The sequence below is a fragment of the Sorex araneus genome, chromosome 1 (assembly GCF_027595985.1).
Source record: "Sorex araneus isolate mSorAra2 chromosome 1, mSorAra2.pri, whole genome shotgun sequence".
Classification (NCBI taxonomy): domain Eukaryota; kingdom Metazoa; phylum Chordata; class Mammalia; order Eulipotyphla; family Soricidae; genus Sorex; species Sorex araneus.
Window position 1 is genome coordinate 179,492,096 of NC_073302.1, and position 20,912 is coordinate 179,513,007.

General features: G+C 40.0%; 1 protein-coding gene across 1 annotated transcript in view; it reads left to right on the plus strand.

The window, feature by feature from the left end:
- The window catches only part of FBXL17 (F-box and leucine rich repeat protein 17), a 527,962-nt gene that overhangs the window by 334,599 nt on the left and 172,451 nt on the right, over positions 1-20,912 (plus strand). The window contains exon 7 of the mRNA XM_055139470.1: positions 17,122-17,198. Within this exon, the coding sequence (XP_054995445.1) occupies positions 17,122-17,198 (77 nt within the window). The remainder of the gene's footprint in view (positions 1-17,121; positions 17,199-20,912) is intronic.

Below are 20,912 nucleotides of genomic sequence, written 5' to 3' on the forward strand. Positions count from 1 at the left end.
AGCCTAGGCCCTGCTGTGTGCAGGCCGGCCTCGAGGCTTCGCTCTCTCCAGAAGGTAGTACTCCAGTCCTACTGTCCAGCTCACAGAACAATAAGTGCTTGAAGTTTTTTTTTCAGTATTCAAAATAGATACAAATGAGGTTACATATTGTCCTCGGTTGATGGATTTCTCGAGTCTCGGTTACTGTATCTCTACCCGCCTCCCTCTTACCCTTCCATGCCACCATTATTTTTCCATGCCATTCATTTATTTGAATTAGGATTGCAGGATTTCTTAAGTTCTGATTTTAGCTAATTATCTTTTATGGTTCTGTTTAGTGTATCTGGCAATTTGCCTAACCCTCCTAAATTGCCTATAATTTGCTGTGTTCTTGGATTTGGCACTGTGTATTTCCTAGGTGATTCTTGACATGCCTTATTATATTCCATCAGGAGCTATATAATGTCTGGGGATAATGAAAATTTAAATGAGTAATAATAGCCCAGGCATGTGTCATTTAATATGTATAAAGAAATATTATGAATGTTTTACCTGTTCCATTCCTTTATTTTTATTTTTTGTTTTCTGAGCCACATCCAATGATGCTCAGGGGTTATTCTAGACTCTTCAGCCAGGAATCATTCCTAGCAGTGCTCAGGGGATCATATGGAATGCCGAGATCAAACCCCAGTCAGCCATGTACAGGGCAAATGCCATACTTGCTGTGCTATCGCTCTGGCCCCTGTGTCAGTCCTCTTTTTTTTCTTTTATTTTTGGGTCACACCCGGCGATGCACAGGGATTACTCCTGGCTCTGCACTCAGGAATTACTCCTGGCGGTGCACAGGGTACTATATGGGATACTGGAAATCGAACCCGGGTTGGCCGCGTGCAAGGCCCTGCCCGCTGTGCTATAGCTCCGGCCCCTGTGCCATTCCTTTCAATACTCACCAGTTGGTCCTGGCATCAGCTGTGCACGTTGCACTTCCACTCCGGCACTGATAGTTCTCACTTCCCTGAGGAAGAGCTGTTCCAGATCTCTCCAGAAAATATACTGTCTCAATAACTGAGCAAGTCATGAGAGAGAGAGAGAGAGAGAGAGAGAGAGAGAGAGAGAGAGAGAGAGAGAGAGAGAGCTGCCTCTCATTTCTGCAGTCAAATCTTTGATGGAAAGTCAGTGAATTTAGATAAGTGTTTCTATTCTCTATCAAAAAGTTTAAAGTTCAGATTTCCTGAAACTAACAACAAACTAACAACAGTTTATACTTCTGGTAGCCATAGCATTGAAAATATATCATAGCCCCATTGCTGCTTCCGCTGGGCTGGGAATGGAGATGTTTTCCGAACGGTGCAATGTGTTTCTTGAGAACATCCATCAGATTCGCTTCTGCTCTCTGGCCCTAATCTGAAGCCCCCCCACTCCTGTAAGTCCTTATGTTTGTTCATTCTCTACACCCTGTTTCTGAGACCTTGCTGTGTATCTTTAAGTCCCCTTTATGTGTATGTCAGATTTATGTTTTTTTCTTCTAGAGCAAAGTTCAGGATCATACCATTTTTTGTAACAAGTATACAGAAACATTTGCTCTCATTTTAAGATACTTTGCTAAATAGGCGGGATATGTATAATATGTGATAGTGACGACTCTTTAATAACTTAAAATCGTGTCTTTTCTACTTGTGAGGTTTTAATTCAAATTAGCTTATTACATTTTAAATGGTATTGCTTGGTACCCACATATAATCCAGAAACTAGTTTTAGGTACTGTATTCAATTCCTGTTGCTACTCTGATAAATTGTTATTAACTTGGTAGCTTATAAACAACAGACTTACTCTCTCACAGTTGTGAACATCAGGCATCTGAAACCAGTGTCTTTGAGTCAAAGATCAGGACATAAAGGGCTGGAGAGATGTGATAGTGGCAGGGCTCCTGGTCTGGCGCGCAGCCCCCCGGGTTCCAGCCATGGCACTCTGCACTCTGAGCCCTGCTGGGGTGATCTTTGAGTGGAGAGGCAGGAGTCGCCCCAAAATAAGAAGCAAACAGCAGAATCCAGACATTAGCGGCTGCATAGATAGTACAGAGGAATGGGTGCCCGCTCTGTGTGTGCCTTCCTGGGTTCTACCCCTGGGACCCCATATGGTCCCCAGCCCCATCGGGAGTGATCCCTGAGCACAGAGCCAGGAGTCAGCCCTGAGCAACACCACATTTGACCCCAAACAAAAAACAAGATGTGACCCTCCTCTCTGCAGCTTCATTCTAACAGCCTTTAGCTCGCAGCCTGCGCTCCCACTCGGCAGAGCCTTTCTCTGCTCTGCCCCCACCGGCCGCGGTGCTCGTGAGCACGCTGATGTCTGCGCAGAGGGCGCGCCCAAATGACCTGTGGTGACCAGCTGTCTCCAGCTCCATAATCTGCTCGTACCATCAAAGCTGCTTTTTCTATATAAATATTTATGAATCCCATGGATTAAGAACTCATATCCGTTGTGGCCATTATTCAGCCTATATTGATATTGTGCCAAGTTCTGTGATTGGGCCTAAAAAGTAATCATTAACATTTCATTGCTTTGAATCTCTGCTGGGCACTGTCCTCTGCACCTGCCTGCCTGCCTGTCTTCCTTTCACCCTTCCTCCTTCCTTCCTCCCTCCCGCCCTCCTCCCTCCCTTCCTTGCTCCCTCCTTCGTCCCTCCCTCCCTTCCTCCTTCCTACCTTCCTTCCTCTCTCCCTTCCTTCCTTCCTTTCTTCCTCCCTTCCTTCCTTTTTTCCTTCCTTCCCTCCTTGCTTCCTTTCTTCCCTCTTTCCTCCCTTCCTCCTTCCTTCCCTCCTTCCTCCTACCTTCTTTCCTTTCTCCTTTCTCGCTTCCTTCCTCCTTCCTCCTCCCTTCCTTTCTTCCTCCCTTCCTCCTTCCTTCCCTCCTTCCTCCTACCTTCCTTCCTTTCACCTTCCTCTCTCCCTTCCTCCTTCCTTCCCTCCTTCCTCCTCCCTTCCTTTCTTCCTCCCTTCCTCCTTCCTTCCCTCCTTCCTCCTACCTTCCTTCCTTTCACCTTCCTCTCTCCCTTCCTCCTTCCTTCCCTCCTTCCTCCTACCTTCCTTCCTTTCTCCTTCCTCTCTCCCTTCCTTCCTTTCTTCCTCCCTTCCTTCCTTATTTCCTTCCTTCCCTCCCTCCTTCCTTTCTTCCCTTTTTCCTCCCTTTCTCCTTCCTTCCTTCCTTCCTTCCCTCCTTCCTCCTTCTTTCCTCCTTCCTTCTTCCTTCCTTCCTTCCTTCCTTCCTTCCTTCCTTCCTTCCTTCCTTCCCTTGTCTGTTACCCCTTCCTTCCTTCCTTCCTTCCCTCCTTTGTCTGTTACCCCTTCCTTCCTTCCTTCCTTCCTTCCTTCCTTCCTTCCTTCCTTCCTTCCTTCCTTCCTTCCTTCCTTCCTTCCTTCCCTCTTTCCCTCCTTTGTCCCTTCCTCCTTCCATCCTTTTTCCTTACTTCTGTTCTTCCTTCCTCCTTCCCTCCCTCCCTCCCTTCCTTCCTTTCTTCCTCCCTTCCTTACTTTTTTCCTTCCTTCCCTCCTTTCTTCCTTCCTTCCCTCCTTCCTCCCTCCTTCCTCCCCCTCCCTTCCTCCTTCCTACCTTCCTTACTCTCTCCCTCCCTTCCTTTCCTCCCTTCCTTATTTCCTTCCTTCCCTTCCTCCTTCCTTTCTTCCCTTTTTCCTCCCTGCCTCCTTCCTCCTCGCTTCCTCCCTTCCTCCCTTCCTTCCTTTCTTCTTCCTTCCATTCACTTCTTCCTCTCTCCCTCCTTCCTTGCTTCCTTCCTCCTACCTTCTTTTCTTCCTTCCTTCCCTCCTTTGTCCCTTACCCCTTCCTTCCTTCCCTCTTTCCCTCCTTTGTCCCTTCCTCCTTCCGTCCTTTCTTCCCTCCTTCCATTCTTCCTTCCTCCTTCCCTCCCTCCCTTCCTCCTTCTTGCCTCCCTCCCTTCGTTCCTTTCTTCCTCCCTTCTTTCCTTCCTTCCCTCCTTCCTTCCTTTTTCCCTCCTTTCACCCTCCTTCCTTTCCTCTTTCCTCCCTTCCTTCACTTCTTCCTTTCTTCCCTCCTTCCTCCCTTTCTCCTTCCTTCCTCCCTTCTTTTTTCCTTCCTCCCTCCCTCCCTCCCTCCCTCCCTCCCTCCCTCCCTCTGCCCTCCCTCCGCCCTCCCTCCCTCCTTCCCTTTTTCCCTTCTTTCCTTGCTGCCTGCCTTCTTTGCCTTGTTTGCATCTCTCCCTCCCTTCCTCTTTTTCTTCCTTCCTCCCTTTCTCCTTTATTTCCTCTTTCTTTTCCTCCTTCCCTCCCTCTTTTTTCCCCCACTGAGTAAAATTTTTGTTTTTGCATAAACATAGTGAAGAATACTTCTTTTTTTCATCTATTAACATTAAAGCCCAAGAGTGCTAATTTTTTGAGAAATATACTTTAGGAAATTCTACTTTATTCTAAATAACCTTGTCTTATTTGGGTGAAGGATGTTAAAGTGGACAAGATTGCAAATTCCTTCTGGGAGAAAAATGTCTTATCCATCTTATTATTTATATTGTTAGAAGGGTAGGGGTTAGTAAATGTTTGTTGAATAACTAACAGCGCCTTGACAAACCTTATGAAATGTGACCTTTATGGAACCCTTGGAGGTAGATATTATGATTGTGATTTCCATTCTATAGAAAAGACCTGGAGACTTTGAATTGCATTCCAACTTCACGACACTTTATTACACATGAGTACAACACACAAATTTTATAGTCTGAGCATCGGAGATATATATCTCTTCTAGATCGCTGCTTGATCTTCTATATGTTGTATTATAATTTAATGATATTTTGATTTAGCCAAATGTCTTTTTATTACATTGATAATTATATGCAATATACTTAATAGTTGGTTGTTTTGCTTTTTTTCTTTTATTGAGAAATAGTTTCTCATGAGTTAAGACCTCAGTAGTATTAAGAATGGAAGTAAAGGATACAGAATATTTTACTCTCTATTAAAATGTCAGCTTCCTTGCAGAAATCCCTCAGACATACCTAGTCTTTTCTGTGGCTTCTTTTGAACATCAGACTTTAAAACTCATTGATGTTATGAACCTTATAAATAATCATACATCCCCTTCTTGTATTATTTCATTGAAAATTTATTCCATGACCTTATCCCTCTTATAGAAGTTTATGAGAATAGAATCATTTGAATTCTTTCAGAATAAGTATATCCTGATTTTATTCTTATATTACCCTCATATTTTCTATCTCTCATATTTCTTTTATAGTTTTATATATTTCTATTGAAACAAGACCGGATATAAATAAAGAGCTAAAATATATTTTGGCCTGTAGAAATTATAGAGTAAATGTATTTTTATAGATATTTTACATAATAATATGCTATGTGTTTATATAGCTACATATCTCATATATTGTATTTCATCCTGTTCCTCTCTTTACAATATTTTTTTCACAATCTTAAGTCAAACCAGTGATGTGATTATTCAGATATTGTATCCCTGAGTATAGATCATGGCCCCCAAACCAAATAATTAAATGAAATAAAGTAAATAAAATTCTGTCGTTGCCAGAGCAGACTTTACAGCATACTCAGGACTTATAGAAGCAGAGGTTGACCAGTTAACAACAGGTCCATTCACCAGACAGCCCTTTCAAATGCTGTTCTTCATTTCCCCTCTTTATTTCACTAATGACTTTTAAAAATAATAAGCCATTTCTCCTCAGCTTTCAGTCTTGCCTCTTCCTTGGAATTGCAGCGTGTGGATCTGCATTTAGGAGTACTTGAGAAAATTAACTGTCTTCTGGGGAGAGCAGAAGTGTTCATGCTGCTGATGCATTTTGCTGCGTGGTTCGCCTGGGTGTTCGGGCAGAACAGCACCCACAATAACAACAGAACATTTAGAAACATGCTAGAAATGCACTGTTCTTTTCTTTTCTCTTTTAGATGACAGAAAGCTGAGTACGGGGTTCACATAGTTGCTTTTTCCTTGCTGACTCTCAGATACGAGGTTGCCTACAAGGTGTTCACTGTCAGAAAGAAATTGTGAAATGTGCTTCTTCCTTCTCCATGTTTACTCACTGTCTCACTCTTGCAGTTTTCTGCAAGGATTAAATGGGTAGCAATTTCCTGCTCCCACAGTTTCTGTCAATCTTCCAGAGTTTTGTTCACTTTCCGCCACTCTTTCTAACAACAGAGATGCAGATTCCATCATTGGGAATAGATTGATGAGTAGTCCAAACAAAGCAATTGGGATTTAAGTCATCGTTGCATTTCAGGGGTAGACTTCCAAAATTCCCTTACTGAGTAGTTATGTATTTATAATAGTTATGTATTTATAGTAGTAGTAGTAGTATTTATATACTATGTATTTATAGTAGTTATAATAGTTATGTATTTGCTGATTTAATGACAGAATTGTCTAGGGGAAATGTATGCATTCTGTTCATATGTGTACAAAAGAATTTTCTGATGGTGTATTTTACAGAGAAATGGACTGGTTATTTTGGTTTTTTTTTTCCCCCCTGGGCCACACTGGATTGTGCTCAGAGAGGACTTTCCGCTCCCCACTAGGGAGGAAAGGGGGGGTTCCTTTTGGCCGTGCTCAGGTACTGCATGCAAAACATGTGCTTCAGCCTGCTGACCTGTCTCTCTGGACCCTGAAACCCAAAGATGTGCTTTCTTGGGTGGGGGGAGGGGAAAGTGGGTGGTTTGGCCACACACAGTAGTGATCGGGAGTTACTTCTGGTTCTTCACTGGGAATGAAATTGGGGTCTGGGCCATGCAAGCACCTTAACCCCTGTGCTGATTCTCTGCCTCTCAGAAATGGACCTTTAAGGAAATGGATGGAAATGGCCTGATGGTTTAAAAAGATAAGGTTCAGTAGATTTCCTCTGGAATTTCTAAGTATCATTCTATTGTTTGTACCCGAGTGTTATTTAAGAAGAACATGGGGAAGATTTCATTTCTCTATACATTTGGGTAATAAAAAAAGTATCTAGAATGAGTCATCATTCTTCTATGAGGATGAAAAATGTGTAAACTGGTCACTGATTATAAGAGAATGATTGGAATATACCCCCTGGTTGTAATTCGCAGAAATACGTGGGCTGTTTTTATTTCTCTCTCCTTTTTTTTGGCTTTATTTATTTATTTAATTTTTTTTTATTATTCTTTAACTAGTAAGTCACCATGAGGGTACAAATACAGATTCACACATTTTCGAGTTTGTTTTTCCCTCATAGCAATAGCACAGCAGGTGGGGCATTTACCTTGCATGTGGCCAACCCGAGTTCAATTCCTAGCATCCCAGATGGTCCCCTGAGCACCGCCAAGACTGTTTTCTGAGTGCAGAGCCAGGAGTAACCCTTGAGCATCACCGGGTGTGACCCAAAAAGAAAAAAAAAATGGAAATGTTATTTCTCTCTCTTAAAGCACAAAGGGTTATCTCTCTGTACACATTATGTGCCAGAGCAGTCAGACATGCACTGCTGCCTCTCTTTCCTGTGAAGATTATTTAACTTCTAAAGTGATATGGAAGAAAATAGAAATAAAGCTACTGCAGTCCAAGAGCTTTGGAAGTACGGTGTTTTTGTTGGTGGTGTTTGTTTCTAGTTCAGCAGTGATGATCTTGAAGCCTCAGTGGGTTCAGAGTTCAATCTAGTTTAGTGCACTGAGGTCAGATTTATGAGGTGTCCCTCCCTTTTCAAGCCTGTGTGTTATCTCTTTTCTTCGTTCTAAATATGGGGCTTACTTGGTTCTCACTGCCTAGACTTTTTCCACTCCCTAACCTAGAATTGCATCCTCATTCCTTCTTCTTTTTTTTTTTTTTTGAAGTAAACAGATTTTATTTAGAGGCTTTTTGAGGGGAGGAGGAAGGGATAAGAGAGACGGAAAAGTAAGAGTAACTCAAGAGAGAACATGGTCTTCTCCAAGGGTGGAGAGAGCTCGTACGCATACCCAATTGTAGACACAAAAGTATTAAAGCATGAAAGTACACATCTCAAGAGGGGAGATGCGGGCGACACATGTGCTCGGCCAAGTGGGCACAAGCAGCACATGGGTTCAAGCAGCATATGTGCCCCTCATTCCTTCTTTATTAAAGAAACTTTCACTATTCATTTCTCCCAATTAGAAGATTGCCTTGTGTTTTGTTGAATGCTATTTAAGATCACCGACAAAACATTTTCTGTTAGCTTTGATCAGGTGAAAAAGTTACCAAACTTAAAAAAAAAATGAAGCACAAATCTTCAAACTTCCGGAATATGAGTGCTTGAAGCATGTGGGAAACATTTGGAGTGGAAACCATTGACCTGTTTTCTTTGTGTTTTATTTCACCTGCCTAATTATAAGCTTTCAGAGATATCAAGTTGGGTACTCTCCTCACTGTATTTTAAGTACATACTTTAAAAAATTACCATTTGCAACCATTTTGTCAAACAAACATTTGAGTTAGTACATCTGATGTTTAGAATAATCAAAGCTAAAATGAAGCCATCTTTCTGAGTTTTTAAGTTGTCTTTACCTTCTGTGTCCTATATCCTTTGGAGAAATTGGCTTATCCAAGAGCCAAGAGATTCTGTGCTTTCCCCAGTGAGAAGGAAACCTTTTGTCAGCATCTTGTCTGAGTTAACTGTCGGGCTCCACGGGTCACGGGAGGTCTATGTCAAACATCAGTCTTTGGCTCTGTCACAAAACTGGTATTGAGGCACAGACCAACTCCCAGAGCCCAGAGGTTAAAGAGGCAATTAGTCACTGCAGAGCTGAAGCATGGAATCTTCTGGTGGAAGGGAGTCCTTCCTTCCTGGATGATGGCTGAAATCTCCTCTTCTGGGTGCTTGTATATTCCACGAAAATAATTTACCACCTTAAATGTGAGTTTTAAGTATGCAGTGTTGGTTGAATTGTCAGTTCTAACAGTGACATCAAAGTTATGACTAATAAATAGCCCACCTAATTTTCATTTTAGTTGTTTGGAAGTCTAAGTAGTTTCTTTGAAACATTCCTAGGTTTGCAATCACAGTATATTTTTGAAATCATTAATTGTAGGGGTTTGGAGATTTTCAGATTTTTCTCTAATTTATTTTTCAGTAAATATTGGTCTCTGATGAATTAGAATTCACCGTATTGGACTGTACTTCCTTATTTTTATTTTCATGTTTCTTTTAAAGTCCTGGGATCATGCTTCCACACAGTAAATCTTTGTTACATGTAAGATAATAAAGTTTTCTCTTCTGCCCTCTATCTTGCTAAAATGTGCCAGACTGCCATAAAGATATCATCAGCCAACATTTTGCCCTTCCTGGATTCCCCAGAGTTATTGGCTATGAATTTATGGATCCTGAATAGCTTAAATGAAGGCTATTTCTGAACTTGCCTTATTTCCAAGTAGCTGCCTGTTGGAGCAGGAACAATAGCACAGCGGGCAGGGCACTTGCCATGCATGCAACGGACTGTGATTCGATCCCTGGTATCCCATATGGTCCCCCAAGCACTGAAGTAATTCCTGAGTGCAGAGCCAGGAGTTATCCCTGAGCATTGTTGGGTGTGAACCCAAAACAAAACTACAACAATAACAACAAAACCTACCTTTTTTTTCCATTGAAGAATGAACACACTGTTGAATGAAGAAGTCCTGTCCTTAATGTTTTTCTTATTTTTCTTACTAGCTTTTTCTTCTGTTCTGAAATGTAATTATTTGCAAGAAAATTTTAGCAGATAAATAGAGACAGTGATCTTATTTTTCCCCTAAGTATAAATATTAGTATCAATAATAATAGCAAAATAAAGAGTAGTTGATATATCAGGATTTAAGTTTTATATCTATCACTGCACAGTAATGTGATTTTCTGATTATATTTTTTTTCATTTTGAATACACAGTGTTCATTCAACATTATTCAGTTAAATTAATAAGTAATCAAAATTTTGGATTCTCTCTTGCCTCTTGTATATTCTGAGGAATATTATGTTAAGGACTGAGCCAGAGATTCATCTGCTTTGCCTTCCTCAAAGCTCCAGTGCTGATGTCTAAGATATTTAGTTAGTTTTTTGTTGTTACTGTTTTATGTATTAACTTTTAATAGCATTTCTGTTTCTAGACCACTTAATGTGGTGTGTGTCATTTAGAAATTACTCTTCTCCTTTTGAAAGGCTTTGGTATCTCTGTTTGATTAAACGGACTTTCACTCTTCACTATGTAGGTAGAAAATGCCTCCGTAAATTCTAGATGTACTAATCAGATACTGACTTTGTAGAGAATAACATGTGGTAAGTGAAAATGTAATGAGTGTCCCAAGATGATGACTGGTGACTGATAGAGCTGGTGACATTTCACATGCATTTGCCCCTGTGGTATAGTAAAAATGTGTCTTAAGCAAACACTTTGGAGTTTTAATTGCATGCCAATGCTTAAAAAATGCATCTCTTGGAGCAAATATTGCTTTTTTGAGAATATCTGCGTGAAAATGTACTTCTGTATATTTTGGGCTCTGTGTTGTTACTGGACTAGGAAGGAACATTTACAAGAACGTGTGCCACAAAGTACAAAGGACACCTATACGGGACTTGGATGCCTTGTGTCACTTCCTAAAATAGTCTGTTTATATTTTTATTTTTTGCTTTTGGGGCCATACCCAGCTTTGTTCAGGGCTTACTCCTGGCTCTGCACTCAGGGATTACTCTGAGTGATCAAGCTTAGGAGACCATGCGTGGTGTCAAGGATCAAACCCTGGTTGGCCGCATGCAAGGCAAGCACCTACATGCTGTACTCTTTCACTGGTCCCTGAAATAGCATTTTATTTGTCATATATGCACTTGTTTGCACTTGTTTAAGAGAAAGACAATGCAACTGCATGGATGCTGTTTCTGTAACATTAAGGTGTCATGTTAAAAGTACCTGTGAATAAATCTGTTTTAAATATAATAAAGGAAAATATATTATTAATAGATTTTTGAGTTGATTTATCTTATATGAAAATTTATCTTTGCACACAGAAATATTTCGTACAGTGCATTCTCTAAAAGTAGTGTGTACTTGGAAACCATGCCTATACTTGGAAATCATCCCTATACTATGCGTGATTGGATTATTCTTCCATAAATCTTGATTGGAGACTTTGGAAAAATCAGTTAGCTATCATTTTTCTTTCTGTAAGATGCCAAATTGTCTTTTGTCTTCTTCCAAATTGTCTTCTGCTATTATTTAAATGACCTGCTATTATTTAAATGCTATTATTTAAATAAATATGATGATTTAGGATGAGCTTTTGTAATATAGAATTGGGCCAAGCTTCTACTCTGTTGCTCTGTATAGAGCTTAAAATGTCATTTTCTCTCTCTCTCTCTCTCTCTCTCTCTCTCTCCCCTCCCTCCCTCCCTCTCTTTTCTCTCCCACTCTCACCCAATCACCCCATGCTTTTATTCAGGTTCAAATATGAGAAGGCTCCATTAGGTTTTTCAGTTTTGAGAAATAGGACAATGAAGTTCCATTTTTAAAACCCCTTGAATAGATCCTCTTTTGTCCTGTTTGCATTTTAGAAAGTTTCAGGTTTGATCCACATGTTTATTCAACCTTAAACATTCCTACTTTCCCATGGCACTTATTTGCCACTTTCTTTATAACTCTCTGTATACTTCTGTTTGAAATCATACGAAGATGGTTTTTGTCTTGTTCCACATTTTCCTCTCTGGTTGAAGGTAGATGTGTAATTCAAATATAGACATGACTAATGAAAGAACCTCCCAAAGTTTATTTAGAAATTTACCAAGACCCATTCTAATGCATCTCTAATGGGGACATTTCTTTTCACACCTCTAAGGTGATTGAGCCTGTCCTTTAAAGGGAGATTTGCAAACCAGGATCTGGCAGCTCCAATTAGCTTCTTTGGTTTTGAAACACATCACAAACAGTAACAAGGTCTCCTAGGACACTCCTCTTGCAAGCAGTGTAGTCATATTTCCTCATTAGTTCTTTACAATTGTCACTAATGCCACGTTCCAGCCCTTGAGTAGGAGACAAAAAACATTAAAATGTGGTATGTATATAGAATGGGCCATTGTTTTCCATAATTCAAGGCTCTTTTGAATTCCTTTGATAGTTTTGAAGCTTACACAACTTAATTCATTAACCTTTCCCCTTCCATAAATCAGGTGATTAGGAATTTATTGCTAAGGAAACAGATTTTCCCTCCACTGAATCTTAATTCTGTCTTCTCTTTAAAAAACAAAACAAGGCTCACAAAAGTAGCCTTTTTTGTTGCTTTTCAAGTTTCATCAAATGGTTCAGCTGCTTTTTAGAACATTATCAAAGGCAAATGAGCATAATATTCTGTTATTATGAAAAATCATTCTGGATGCTTTCGATACTTTGGAGGTTTTCGGGCCCTTTTCAGTATTCTGCAGAGTTTTTTTATATATTTTCTCAGCAGTTGTTATTCACGAAATTTACAGTAGTTGCAATTTAAAAAATTTCTCTTCAGAATCCTGCCAAAACATAAAAGCAAGAAAATAGCATGAGCGGAGTAAACTTAGAAAAAAAGGAAAATGTTTAAATGAACCTTTGGATATTTTATTAGAGAAAATTTTTATATACGCCATTGTTTAATAGAGAATAATGATACGGGACTTCAAAGGATGTAGGTGATTCTTCTGTGGCTCCGGAGAAGTAGGATAGGATGTATGTCATCTGATTATTGCCTCCTGTGCAGTGAGACAAGGCTCCCCTTAGTGTTCTGAACTTGAGAAGATTAATATGCTTGTGTTTGATATCCAAGGACTCTTTCAGTCATATTGAATATTCTCTGTATTTTCCCACTCTGCCATTTTTCCTATATTCCAAGTTTTCCTTCAAGTTTTACAATCTCTTACATAGTCCTGCTTGAAATTGGAACTCTTGAACGTGACCTGCAAGAAATGTTGGTCCTGTGGAACTCTGAGCTTTCTCTCCAGAAACGGTGAGAAATAGGATAGGAAAATTTTGAATTGTCGATTCAGAGCTTAGAACATTTATGACTCCCCGACTCTGCCCCTCCACCCAATCCATAGCAAACTCGTTCAAACACTGAACCGAAATGAATCCTGGGCTGGAGCGATCGTACAGTTGCTAGGGGTTGCCTGGCGCTCAGCAGACCCTAGGTCAGTCCCGAGCACTGCATATGGTGCCCCTAACACCACCACGAGCCCTGAGCACCACTGGGTGTGGCCCTAAAAACAAATTCTCCTATGCCGTGTCTGCGACTCAGAATAGGAAGTAAAGGTTTACAGTGTGGTCACGGGTTGTCTCGTCCTGCATTTTCCTCTTTCAGCTGGAGCTGTTTCCGACCCGTTTCTTCACAACCTTCCACTCGTGCGTGCTTTCGGGATCTTGGAGAGTTGCTAGAATTCCTCTTGTTTCTTGCCTGCATGTCTCAGCCAGCCTGCAAGCGCTGGTGTTTGCACGCTGCAAGTCTGTCTGCAGCCAAAAACTCTCTTAACACAGGCTAGAGCTACCTTGAAGAAATGGGTCCCAGGGTACCTCCTGTAAGAATATTCTAGAATGGTCTTTAACTGTTTCAGGAAAAAAGGTCAGGCTACCCGGGAGCCTAGAACCAGATCCTTCCCACTTCAGATGCTACAGGAACCCACCATAGCGTCAGTGTTTCTCACTGGGCACCACAGTGAGACAAGCCACTTCCTTTCTCATCTCTCTAAGCAGGAACTTGTTTTACTATTACTTGAGCCACTCAGTCATCTGCTTTGATATCATATAAAGAATTTCAGTTTGCATTCACAGAACTTTATGTTTCCTCTGTCTTATCTATGAAGAGTATGATAATTAAAATTAAATTTTGCTGCAGATCTTCCAAGGGGGGAAAAAATTTCACTTCAAGGATTCTTATTTGAATAATAGTTCTGTGTTGTGCATGATGCATGACTTCTAGCATACTGACTGTGATTACAGGGTTATTAAAGTATTTGGAAGCCCTTATGCAACTGAACTTTCACAAACAGAACAGAATCCAGCTGATGCTTTGTGAAAGCAAGGCGCTTTTCTCTTGCAAATTTTCTTTTTATTAAAATATGAAGTGTAAAAGTGTGGCTGGGGATACAGTATGGTGGATAAAACACTTGCCTCACATATATTGGCCCAGGTTCGATCCGCAGCACCATATATGGTCTCTGAGCACTCAGGAGTGATCCCTGAGCCAGAGACAGAAGTAAGCCCTAGGACCACAGGGTGCAGCCCCCAAAATAAAAAATAAATAAATAAAAGGAATGTGATTTTATATTGAAAAAACATTTTTTTTTGTTTGAAAGACATTGTTTCCTTCTTAATTATGTGTTATCTGTGGGCTCATTCCTCTCGAGTAAGTAAATATATTTTATATCTGTCTGTAGAGACTTTGTGTCTGTGGTTGGGTAGGAGCCCTAGTGCTCATGGTCTTTCATCATCCTTTCACATGGTTCCATCCAATGATCATGTTACTTTAAATGGATACCAGTTCTCATTGCTTTCAAAATAGCATTTGATGGAATGTACAGTGAAATCAACGTATTGTCTGCTGCTCAGAGGGGATGCCCGGTGTATGTGTCTATCGTATGTAATATGGCACCAAGTGTCAGGAACACAAATTTGCTTAGAATTTTCTTCATAATCACATATAAAATCATACATTTGGAGCTATTTGAATAGAGCATGACAGCAATGTGCAGTTAATTATATGAACATAACTTCTGACAAATTTGTTGCATTTTGTAATGATCATATCAAATAATGGGTCTGCTTACTTTTTGGGTAGTTAATGGAGGATGGTGGTAAGTGTATTTTTGTTATTCTTTTGTTGGTTGTTTTGTCTTTGTTTTGGGATCAAATCTGACATTGGTCAGGGACAATTCCTGGCTCTGCCCTCGGGAGTGACCCCTGGCAGCCTCAGGGGAGGGTCTGCATGCTGGGGATTCTCGCCTGACCAGCTGCTGGAGAGCACGCACACCTTACCTGATGGATTATCTCTTCAGTCACAGGATATGTACATTTCATAAGACAAAGTAATCAGACTTCCATTTTTTAAAACTCTTTAGAAATATTCTCGGCACTTTTTTTTTCTTAGCGTGTGAAAGTATTGTAAGATGCAAATAAGGCATGGTTGTTGCCTAGAGTGTTTTACTTTCCCTTTTTATGTGTTTATTAAAATGTTACATGAAAACTAGATGACATGGAATTACATTTTTTAATTTCCCTTCAGAATACTTCTTATGATTTATAATTACATTGTTATTATTGGGTTTTGTTGAGTCACGGAAATGCCTGTTTTGTATCATAATTTTTAAATTAGAGTTTGTTTGGGGGCCACACCTCACAGTTCTCAGGGGCTGCTCCATGGTGGGCTTGAGCCAGGGTCTGCCACGTGCAAGGCAAGCGCCTTCCCCTGTATCATCCTTCCAGCCACGCTACAGGCTCAAAACTAGCCCTGCAGTGTGTTTACACACTTATTCTGAGGAACTTCAAAATGGTTATCAATCAGTTAAAACAATATTCTATAAAAATATTTTAAAGGAAAAATGTTTTCTCTGTAACTAATTTAACCTTCAGTAATGAATTATGTGAAGTAAAATTGTACAAAATTTCCTGACATTTTATGAAGATACCTGTGAGTAAGCCAGACAGCAAATAAAATCTATGACAGACAGAGACGGATTCTCTGTAATCTCTTGATGGATTATACACACAGGTATCAAATTACTTGATCCTTACTTCCTAGAAAAGGTTAATGATTCTTTTTGCTTTTACCCTTTTACTTAACTGTTATTTATAAAGATTAAAACAGGGGCTGCACTGAAGGACACATATGCCTTTGTCAGTTATGACTGTACAGGTTTTCTGTTATCACAGGGGCTAAGCCACATAATAGATGGTGTTGCTGATCATTATTTTTAAAGTTCTTTAAGTTATGTACTATAGGTTCTGCTCGGGCTATTAGAACAGATTGTACCGTTCAGGGTCTTTTAAAACTTAAACAAACCAACAAAGACTTCAAATCTATGTCTCTAGGAAGACCTACACCTATGAAAAACTTTATTTAAAATATTCAGAATAGGGGCTGGAGAGATAGTACAGTGGATAGGACGCTTGCGTGGCACACAGCTGGCCTGAGTTCAATCCCTGGCACCCTGAGTTCACTAGTGATCCCTGAGCTCGGAGCCAGGAGTAAGCTCTGAGCACTGGTGGGTGTGACCCAATAATCAAAAACTAAAATATTAAAATAAGACTTAAAGTGCTTAGAGAGAGAGGGAAAGAGATTTCATGTCTTTGTATGTTATGGACATTAAAACTTTTTTTTTTATCTTGGTGAATGATTTTATCAAAACGTGTATTTGGGGGCCAGAGATATGACACTTCACTGCATTTAGCTGCCTGGGCTTCGATCCCCAGCATCAATAAGGTTTCCTGAGCCCCAGAGCTTATCCCTAAGCACCAAGCCAAAAATAAGCCATGAGCACAGTTGGTTGAGGCCCCAAAATCAATTTAAAATAAATGAAGACCATAAACAAATGTTTAGTTCAAGGGTCATGCCTTGAATGTTGCCAGCATTGGTTTGATCCCTGAAACAAGTTATGGTCCCCTGAGTACAGCCAGAAGTGATCTCTGGACATAGAGCCTGGAGTATCTCCCCAGCGTCTCGGGTTGTGACCCAAATCTCCCTCTTAAGTAAAGGCAATGTTAACAAACCACCAGTTGTGATCAGCAGTAATTGAACTGAGCAATATTACCATACATCTACAATCACCTGTAGTCTATGGTTTAATCATAATTAATTTCATATTATTTTACTATGTACAACATGCGTTCATTATGTGGCTATGTATACCAGTGTTCTATTATCATCTGTGCCATTACCCTTATAAAAGTATTGATTTTCGTTTCAGCTTTAAAATCTGCAATAGGCCCAAATGTACTTAATTAACATCATTTAGGTATTAGAGCATTTGAGTTAAAAGCAGGGAATATAATATCTTTTCCAGAAACACCTTGAAAGAGGCTTGTTGAAAGAAGAGGGCTGTGGCATTCATCAAAGCTGACCTCTCTCTGTTAATCTCTTGGCCAAACTCTTGCTAATTTCACTTGAAATGCATTAGTGTAACTCACCACTTCCTGTGTGTGTTGCAGGTGTGTGGAGGTCATCGCGAAGGAGGGGCAGAACCTGAAAGAGCTGTATTTGGTGTCCTGTAAGATCACAGATCATGGTATGTAATGAGTCACTGTCCCTGGTCCTTCTCAAGAATCAAATGTTAAAAAATCGTTGAAAGCTTTTGAAAAAAATCAAGAGTTACTGACTCACGGAGAGTATTTATCTTTATATGTGCTAACTTTTGCTCAACCAAAAAAAAAAAGACGAAAGAAAGAAAAAGAAATGGTGAGCCAGAGTAAAATAAGCATGCAGATCAGTGTATCTCCATGTGCACCATCTTACATCAGATGCATTTCTGTTGACATTCCAAATTCTATAACTCTGAATGCATTGATTTTTTTAAGGCATCTAAAACTTCCATTTTTATGTATGTACGTCAAAGATATATATGTGTATGCAAGATACACATTTGTACGTCAAAGATATATGTTTGTATGCACAGTTTTAAATTCTCCAAATTTTCAATATCCCTTAAAAGAGAAAAGCAATTCGTTTATTTAAAAAAAAGTTAATAAAAAGTGTCAATCCCTTTGGAGTATTACAAAAACCTAGCCCTTCATTTTTGTTTATTTCTTTTCTTGTTAGTTTATAGATTTAATTTAAATACAGTTTTATAGGAGACTAAAAGGCTTTTCTCCTTTCTGATTTTTTGGTTATTTTACATTTGAGACAATGCTTTTCTATTTTGAGTGAAATTAATACCTCATTCAGATTTTTTTTGGCTTGTTTGTTTGCTTTTGCTAACCTTTATATTTGCTAATAAATTACTTCAATCCTAGCCAATCTTGCTGACCATCTGCTCTGGATGAGAAAGTTGGATTTTATGAGCTACTGAATTAATCCTTTGGAAAAACTTTAATGGAACTTTAATATATCATATTTTTCAATATGGGTAATAGGCCATATATGTATTTACCCAAAGAGTTTCTGGTTGTTGGGTTTTTTTTTTTTCCTAATTAACCCAATTCAAGAGGAATTATTTTGCTATACTTTTCTCTCTTTGTAGTTTGTTTTCTGGTTTTGTATATTAGACTTCCATTTTTATTAGTAAATTTAAAACTTCCAGTATCTCCTTAGTGTTTAGGCCTCAAGGTGTTTTTATCTGTCCAATTATGAACATGTGTGTAATACATGTCAATTTATTATTAGCAAATACATGCATTTGTTCCAGCATTTGGCATTGTAGTCCCTTGGTATTCATAGTTTCTCTCTCTCCCTTTCTAACCTTTTCTTATACCAGTCCCACCCGCCCCCCCGCCCTTTTTATCTGTTTGATGCCAAGAAGAGATTGCTAAAATCATTATCTCTAGTTTACGTTGCTTAGTATGGAATCTTCAAGTTCTTTCTGTGAAAAATGTCTCTGAATTCATGCGGTATTCCAGCATTCATTCATTAAGTCAGCCAGTCCAGAAGATACAAGGAAAGAAAGGTTTTGAACTTGGAATAAATTTGGAATCGGGTTCTCTCTAAGTTCTTAAGGGTTTGGGAAATTTTTACGCCTCTCTGAGTCTCAGTTTCCTCATTTTTAAATGGGAAGTTAATGTCATGCCTGTGTGCTCCAGTTAGCCCAGCATCTATTGGTGAGAAATGTCACTTTCCTATAGAGCGTGGCAGAGGAGATTCAAGCAAAATCCTTTTCGTATGCATTTGATTTTCTTGATCTTTCAAGAGGGTCTTAGTGGTGTTATTGTTGTCATTGCTTATTGTTATGGTGACTGTTATTCAGCGATTCTCATCCATTTGATGTTTTAAGACACTAGGATTTTTTTTCTAGTAATGTAGAAAACCATATTAAAACCTTGTCAATATTATTTACACTTATCTCTGAATTATTTTAGTTGAAGGTTCTCAGCACATTAATCCATTAATGCCTTCATCTGACTCAGGATTAATTAAATAAGTTTCTGAAAGACAAGTGCCAGGAAGTAATTTTAGACCTGCATAAATGCGGTCCCTATCAGCCAAAGCTGACATACATGATCTAGTTCACTTAAAAGGGACCCAAAGTAGGTCATTTGGTGATTCCTCTCAGGCCTGATGATGAGGGATCTACCCTAATTTCTTTCCTACCTCAGCTCCCAGACCCCCTGTCCACCTCTCACCCTTCCCACTCAAACTTTGTGACATTCAAAAGCCTCGTGGAGAAATTGTCGACGCTCCTGTTGATTCCGTTCTTCAAGATGTTGAGGGCGGGGTGGGGTGCCATCGCGAGTGAGGGAGAAAGGTTGATAGTTCACGAGACGCACTCTCATTGCTCTCTGATTATGCAGTAAAACAAATTATTGAAGACTCCGCTCAGATCTTTACCTGGTACCGTGCCAGTAGCACAGGAGGAATTTTTGTCAAAAAGACAGCAAACAAGGATTATTCATCGTAACCAGAGAAACCGCAAGTGTTTAGAGGTAACTGCTCTGCTCTCGGAGGCTGTTAGTGACCTTGCCTGTGTTAATTATAAGTCCTAAGAGGAAAAAACAGATGCTGTGTTCCTTCTTTCAACACATAAGTAGGAACCTATTCAGGGGAACTTTCCAGTTGTTAGATTTCTTAGAAATTGTGAATTTCAAGTTATACCTAACATGGGGGGGAGGGGGTATAATTGAGGGTACGTTGGATAATCCATTTGCTGTTGCTTTACTCGCAGCCAGGCTTTAGCCGCGTTCTGTGATACTATGCACATCCATGCCTTTAGTCTAATAAGACATGAGCGTTTGAAGTGTTGCGGGCTCATTCGTGCAGGGACAGCAGCTTGCCTCGCACCTATATCATTTGTATTTTTTGTCAAGATTCTCACAGGTGTTGAATTCAACACTTAGTAACACCTGGCCAGGCTGTTTGAAAATTATGTTCATCTTAACTGATATATGATACAGTCGTAAGAAGAAAACCCGTCATTCTAATAGGCTTCTTATTTCCCAAATTGAACATAGATCTTTATGGCAAAGGGTAGCAATTATAAACAAATCAGTAATTCAGGCATAACTAAGTGGAAAATCCAGCCTTGGGAAATTGCTCCCTGAAGAGAAATCTAGTCTTGTCACTCCTTTCTCACTAACAGATATGTGTTACAGGCAATATTGTGGGGAAAATTCAAACATTCGAGTCGGAGAATCAGCTGAAGTTTCTAGCTTTGCCGTTCCTTTCCTTCGTGACCCTGGGCAAATGATCTAGCCTCCTCATTCTGCCGCATGTGAAGCACAGTAGAGGTGCTGGGAAGCAATATACAACATCTGTGACTAGCCTCCTGGCCTCCTGGATACCCCAGAATGGGTGTTTCTTATGACAATAGGGTTTATCTGTCACTGAAGAAGAATCAGCCCCTCCACCCCCTTCTCCAGGCAAAGCTTTTGTGTGGGGAAGAGTCATCAGTTAGAAGTTTGCCCTGTGTTTGTCAGCACCTGCCAGCCTGATGCCCTTCCCTGAACTCTCCCCGCAGATCTTTGTGTTAGGGAACGAAGACAAAGATCCAAGTTTCAGGGCTGGGATGTGCCTCTCGGACTCCAGCGTTCTACCTGACCCTGCCATTTCTGTCAGGGTCATTTTCTCTCTCCACTCTCCTCCTGCTTCTCTCTCTCCCTCCCTGGAATCATTTGTCAGCAGAATTTTCAGCCTTCCTCCTTGCTCACCTCCAAGCACTTTTTGTTCAGAAATTCATTTCTATTAAAAAAGCGTATCCTTAGGAGCCAGAGGGGAGAGGTCAGGCCTCCTTCGGGGTCCACGTTGCTCTTCCTGTCGAGCTAAATAGCACAGTGAGGCAGAGGAGGGAGACTGC